Raw genomic sequence first — 6,000 nt, forward strand, 5'->3', positions numbered from 1 at the left:
TATATTCTTACCCTCTGTTTGCATTTGACAACATATAGACTAGTGACTTACCCATGACTATATGGTTAATAAGATGTAATGGAGCTTGTTGAGACTCATAGTCTTATGCTCACTCTTCCATCTTGTCAAGGAAATTAAGAAACCAGAAGTTGTTTGTGCATTTCTTTATTTCTTTGGTAGCTTTTCATTTTTCTTAGTAAAATACTTTTTAGGAAAATAGAAAAAAAATTTCTACAGAAATAGCATCAAACAGAATGAATGTGGAGGGAAGTTATTTTATCCTCAACCCTGAGTGTTAAGAGAGAATTTGGCTGCAGATAAAATTCCCATCTGACCCAGTTTTGCACAGAGCTTTCCAGGAAACAACATGAGGAAATATTTTGAGGGTGACTATTCTCAGTTGTAACTCTCCCCTCAGCCTACTTAGGCCAATCTACATTCAGTTACTATTTTCCATCTGTACAACCAAACAAAGTGAAATTCACACAATTTTTATCTTTTAACACACACACACAATAAAGAACCTCCTTTAAGTTATTCATTCAGTAGCCAATTAGAAAGCATTCACTTTATGCAAATCACTACCTTCATTTTTTTTTTTTCACTTTCAGAGCTTTGGCACCACTAGTTAAACACTGATGTCTATTTCCACTCCCTTTCCAAGTAGGTAGAGATTCACAGATGATTTTACTATATGATATGTGAATAGATCTTTGGTATGGATACCCCTGTGTTTTTAAATCTTTATCCCCCAATAATAAACAACTTAACAGTTGTGGTTGCCTACTAGCACCGTGCTGATTTCTGAGGATGTGAAGATAAAAATGTTATATCTCCTGTCCTCAAAGTACTTATTATCTTTTACCAAAATTGTGTCCTAGGACAGCCAAGTTATGTCCATATACCTTCAACCTAACTTTTGAATCAGGCCAAAAGGGAAAAAAGGAAGCCCAAAAGTCTAAGAAAAAATATTTATCATAAATCTAAAAATCTCAGCTCTTTTTGATATGAATTATTATCTATCCCAGCCAGTCTCAAAATTTTGTCTCAGTACTCCTTACACCCTTTAAAATTACTGAGAACAGCAAAGAGTTTTGTTTGTATGATAGAAAATATTAAAATATTCATCAATATTTAACTGTATTTAGTAACTAAAGTTGATACATTTTAAAAATATTTGATTCCATTCAAAATTATAGTAACCATTACATGTTAAATTTAAATAATATATTTTAAGGAAGATAAATATATATTCCAAAAAACCGAAAAATGTTAGTGAGAAAGACATTTTTTTTTATTCTGCAAATCTTTTTGACTCAATAGAAGATAGCTGGATTCTTAATACTTTCATTCAGTCTATTGTGCTCCTTTATTCAGTCTACTGTGATGCATTGTTTTGGTTGAAGTAGATGAAGAAAATCTGGTCTCATGTGGGTATGTAGTTGAAATAGGGAAAATTAATAGGCAAATAATGTCTTAGTATTATTTTGAAAATAATTTTTATTTTACAGAACCTTTGAAAGAGTCTTAGGAGTCCTCCAGGGGTCCACAGAACACATTTTGAGAACCATCGGTATAGCCATATTTTTTCTTATCTTTATTTATGCAATTAATTTTTTGAATGAAAATTTATGACTTTATGCATTCCTACTAAAATCTTAGGCTGAGTCTGTCATCTCAGCTTGTAGATATGTTTATTTAGAGTCTAGTCCTTTTGTATCAGATATTTGGTATTCCATTGTATCATCTCCAAATTTAATAAGTACTTGATAATAATGTTGAATAGCACAGGTCCTATGCTAGGGTCCCACATCCAAATAAACATTAAACCAGTTAATCATATTTTATTTTGACCTTTTAACCAGTTCCAAACTCACTTAATTGTACTATTATGTGGTTCAAACCTCCTCTCCTCTGTCCACCAGGCTTTGTGGATGCTTTTCTATAATCTACATATGCTTTATCTATCTCAATTCTATGATTTACCAGTCTTGTAACCCTGCCTAAAAAGGAAATGAAATCAAGTATTAAGTACTGGTTCCTTTTCTATATGCTTACCAACTATCCCTTTAGCAATACATCCTAGAAAATTTGAAAAGAATTGAAACCATGTTTTTAAAGTTAACAGGCCTTCAGTTTTAAGAATCTACCTTTTTTGAAAATTGTGACTGTGGTTTTCTTTCTCCAGTCCTACCTTACATATCTTGTTCTTCATGAGGTTTTAAGAAATCACCAATGGTGGTTCCCCAGTTATGTCCACAAGTTTTTTCAGTACCTTGAAAGAAGTTTGACCAGCTTGGTGACTTGACCTCCTAAATCACAGAGGAATTTGGGGGAGTACAATGATTAGGAGTCAGCAGGCCATTTCCATTGTCGCACTGGGGGAAAAAGTCTAGGCCTCAGGTGGGTGACTGTGATGGAAGCTGTATGCTCTATGAGGCAAGAAGAGAATGAGTAAGCTGGTTAACTAACCATGTGGAGCTAGAGGTCCTAACAACAGGTAACCATAAGTGGCTGCTCTGAAGTTGTGTAGACACAGATGATTATTCTCACCTCAAAGTATTATTTGGACCACAACTGGTGGCACTAAGTATTCCACATTTCCATTCTTCTCTAATATCGTAAGCTGGACTACAGTCAAGATAATGGAATGATGGCGGTTGTGCCTAGGTGCGGCTCCAGGGGCGCAGCTGGTTGTGTGGCTTTGCCAGAAGCAAGGAAAAATTATTTGGGTGGATAACAGAGAAGCATAAATAAAGCAGATGATGGAGATATAAAAAAATGATAGATCTAGGCCATAAATTTGATTTCTTATTTCTTGTATTGGGGTTTTAATTTCCAAGTGATAATTTACTATCTTGAATTATTGCATTCTTCTGTCCTGAAGGAAACAATGAATTTTAATTCATGCCCTTGCCAGTTTTTCTCAGGTCTTAGATGATTTTGTAGTGAAATTCCTTCTAACTTCCCACTTAAATGCTCATCTTACCTCAGAGACACATTGGGAATATTAGCCCAGATCATGTTGGACCTTTCATGTGCTTCAAACTCAGAAATAAAGTCAAATTTGGGGAAATGTCAATAAGTTTTACAAACGGGTAAAAAATCATGGAATCCTAGAATTTTAGATCTGGAAGGGGCCGTAGAGATCATGTAGACATATCAAATTGCTTATTTTCCGTGGGCGGAAACTAAGTAAAACTATTATGGGGTAGTGAATGTACAAAGGTCATACAACTAATTAGTAGTATGGCTTGAACTAGGACCATGGTTTTTTGATTCCCAATTCAAGACTTTTTCTCCTATACCAAATGGCAAGAAACAAGATGCCATTTTTATGCTAAGGCTGTCTTTCTTTTCTTCTTCTTTGCACTGCTAGTTATCTAATAACATTTTCATTACTTGGGTGGTTCATCTGGGCCATATTTTTTTTCAGGTCAAGGGATAATCCTTTTGTTTTAATCACTGGGGCAGAATAAGCTATTATAACCTTAGAATCATAGAATTTTAGGATTTTGGAGCCAGGAGGGACCTTTGAGGTCAGTTGGTCCAAGACTCTCATTTTATGGATGAGGAATTTTCCCTAGGGCTTTTAAAAAATAAAAATCCAGTTGCAGTTACTAGTTTTCCTTGTGTCCCTGGAAATAGGGGAAGGGAGGGAGGGATATGAAAGGGAAATGAGGTATCTTTTTACAAGGTGATTATAGATTACATAAAAACTCCTTTTGACTGGCATTTTTCATGCTTCATAAATCAGGGTCTTCTGATTGTCTCATTGCTCATTGTGTCATGTTTTGCAACTCGCAAAAGAAAACACTTTGCAGTCTTTTTTCCTTTGTTTAGTTTAGAAGCTGCAAACCTGAAAATATCTTAGTTAGAAGTGTGACTTCTGTAGAGAACCAGACATGTTTCTGTTTTAACTTTTAGAATTGATGCTGTTTTTAGAGTCTTCTGTTCTTGTCCTTAACAGTTTTCTGTCATTTTGAAATGACTTCCTTCCTGACTTTTCCGATGCTTCCAGAAATGCACATTAGAAAACTTCCATTTCCCCCCCACATTGAGATTAAATGTACTTGAAATGTGCATTAATACGTGACTGTAAAGTAAAAAGACTTCCTGGGTTGATGTAAGTCAACAGTTATTTATAAGCAGCCCATTTTGTGCCTGGTACTGTACTAATCACCCAACGACACAAAAGAAGCAAAATGACAGTCCCTGCCCACCAAGAGTTTACATTATGATGTAATACATAAAAGGGATCTGAAGTGGGGAGGGCACTTGTGCCAGGGTATGGTGGCAATGTCTGCATAATGAAGGATGGCTGGTGTAGACCCTTCCCGGGGCACAGAGGGAGAAGGCAGCTGAAGCATGCTGCCAAAGTCCTATGTGCCTTAATGATATCAGCCTCAGTGGGGGAAAACGTGGGCCTAGGTTGGGGGGATATAATAGCAGGGTTACCACCTAGAAAAGAGATTTGACTTGTTCCATTTGACTGAACTAGTCTCAGTAGGTAGAAGCTGAAGTGGGATAGATTTTGGCAAGAAGTAGAGAAGGAAAAAGCATCCTAGTAATTAGACTGTCCTAATAATTAGAGCGTTCTAGAAGTGAAAGTATGTACATGGCATTTCCTGTGATAAAATCTCAGCTTGTTGGCAGCAGAAACTGTCTCCTTTTTTGTTTTTGTTTTTGTATTACAAGTACCTAGGACAATGCTTAGTGTAGTAGATGCCTAATAAATGCTTATTGATTAATTAACTGATTGATGATTTGGAACTCAGATGATCGGGAGATATTCAAGAAGAGCTGGATGTTGTAAATGGCATTATTATTCAGGAACAACTCAGACTAAGTTCTAGCTGAAACAATTTTGGTTTGAGGCAATAAGGCCTAGTGGATAGTGTTGAACTTTGAATCAAGAATATATGGGTTTGAATCGTGCCTCAGATGCTAGAAGCTGTGTGACCCCAAGCAAATCACTTAACTTCTCTGGGCCTGTTTCATCATCTGTAAAATGAATGGGCTGGATTTGATGACCTCCCAGATTCCTTCTAACTGTAAATCTATGATCCTGTGATTAATTTTAATTGCCCTCTAGCCCAGTCAACTTAACGATGTTAATGGATGAGACTTTTGGTGTTCTGTAGGCAGAAATGGCACCATATTTAGGTTCTTGATGGTGGCCCCTTGGTGGTGGGGTGGTGTGCCCTTTCCCGAAGGTACTTGTTGTCCCACTAGTACCACTTTGAAGATGAGTGATACAGTAATAGCCAGAAGTAAAGAACCAGTTTTGCTCCCCAGTATCATGGTTCTATCCTTTGCTTGTTCTTTTAGCTGGTGGGGATGTTGGGAAGGGGGTGGGGATGGAAAACAGTGACATGTGATTGTTCCTTTTCTCTCCAGTGGATCTGTTTGAAAAACTTCTCCTTTGAGTGGTTCCTCTTCCAGGAAACCCTTTGCTGCTCCACCAGGGCTTTTCCATGGGTGCCATGGCTGGGTTTGTGGTGTTCCACCAATTACCTCTCAACCTCTGCCTTGTTCTTTCAGCACCAGAACTCCATGGTTCTAAGGGAGTGTTAGCTAGTTCAATTTATTTGCATATTGGGTGTTAATAACACTACGCATAGTAGTTTTTAAAAATAACTAGCTATTTAATTCATGAAAGGTTCAAGCAGGCCCAAGTAGGTTCGTAGAAATATCTTCACATTTCCATCATGCTTATATGCTGTTGATCTTCATCCTTTAGAGGGGAGGTTCTACCCTTTTTTTGTTCCATGGACCTCTTGGGCAGTATAGTGAAGCTATGGACTTTTTAGAAATAATGGTTTAAGTACATAACATAAAATAGAAAGTATTACAATGAAAACTACTTCTATTTAAATATGGTTGTCAAAATATTATAAAAACAAGTTCAGAGCCCCCAGGTTAAGAGATCTTACTTAGGATCCTTTGCTAGAACATTTACAAATCCAGTGTTAAAGTAATAGAATATATTGTTTGCAG

General features: G+C 36.6%; 1 protein-coding gene across 1 annotated transcript in view; it reads left to right on the plus strand.

Annotated features, from left to right (window-relative positions):
- LOC144454380 (protocadherin Fat 3-like) overlaps positions 1-5,381 on the plus strand; it is a 180,993-nt gene extending 175,612 nt beyond the window's left edge. The window contains 2 exon segments of the mRNA XM_078146184.1: positions 5,145-5,216; positions 5,332-5,381. Of these exon segments, the coding sequence (XP_078002310.1) occupies positions 5,145-5,216; positions 5,332-5,381 (122 nt within the window).
- The last annotated feature ends 619 nt before the right edge of the window (positions 5,382-6,000 follow it).

Source organism: Phascolarctos cinereus, unplaced genomic scaffold (assembly GCF_003287225.1).
Source record: "Phascolarctos cinereus isolate Bilbo 61053 unplaced genomic scaffold, phaCin_HiC Scaffold_726;HRSCAF=1367, whole genome shotgun sequence".
NCBI lineage: Eukaryota > Metazoa > Chordata > Mammalia > Diprotodontia > Phascolarctidae > Phascolarctos > Phascolarctos cinereus.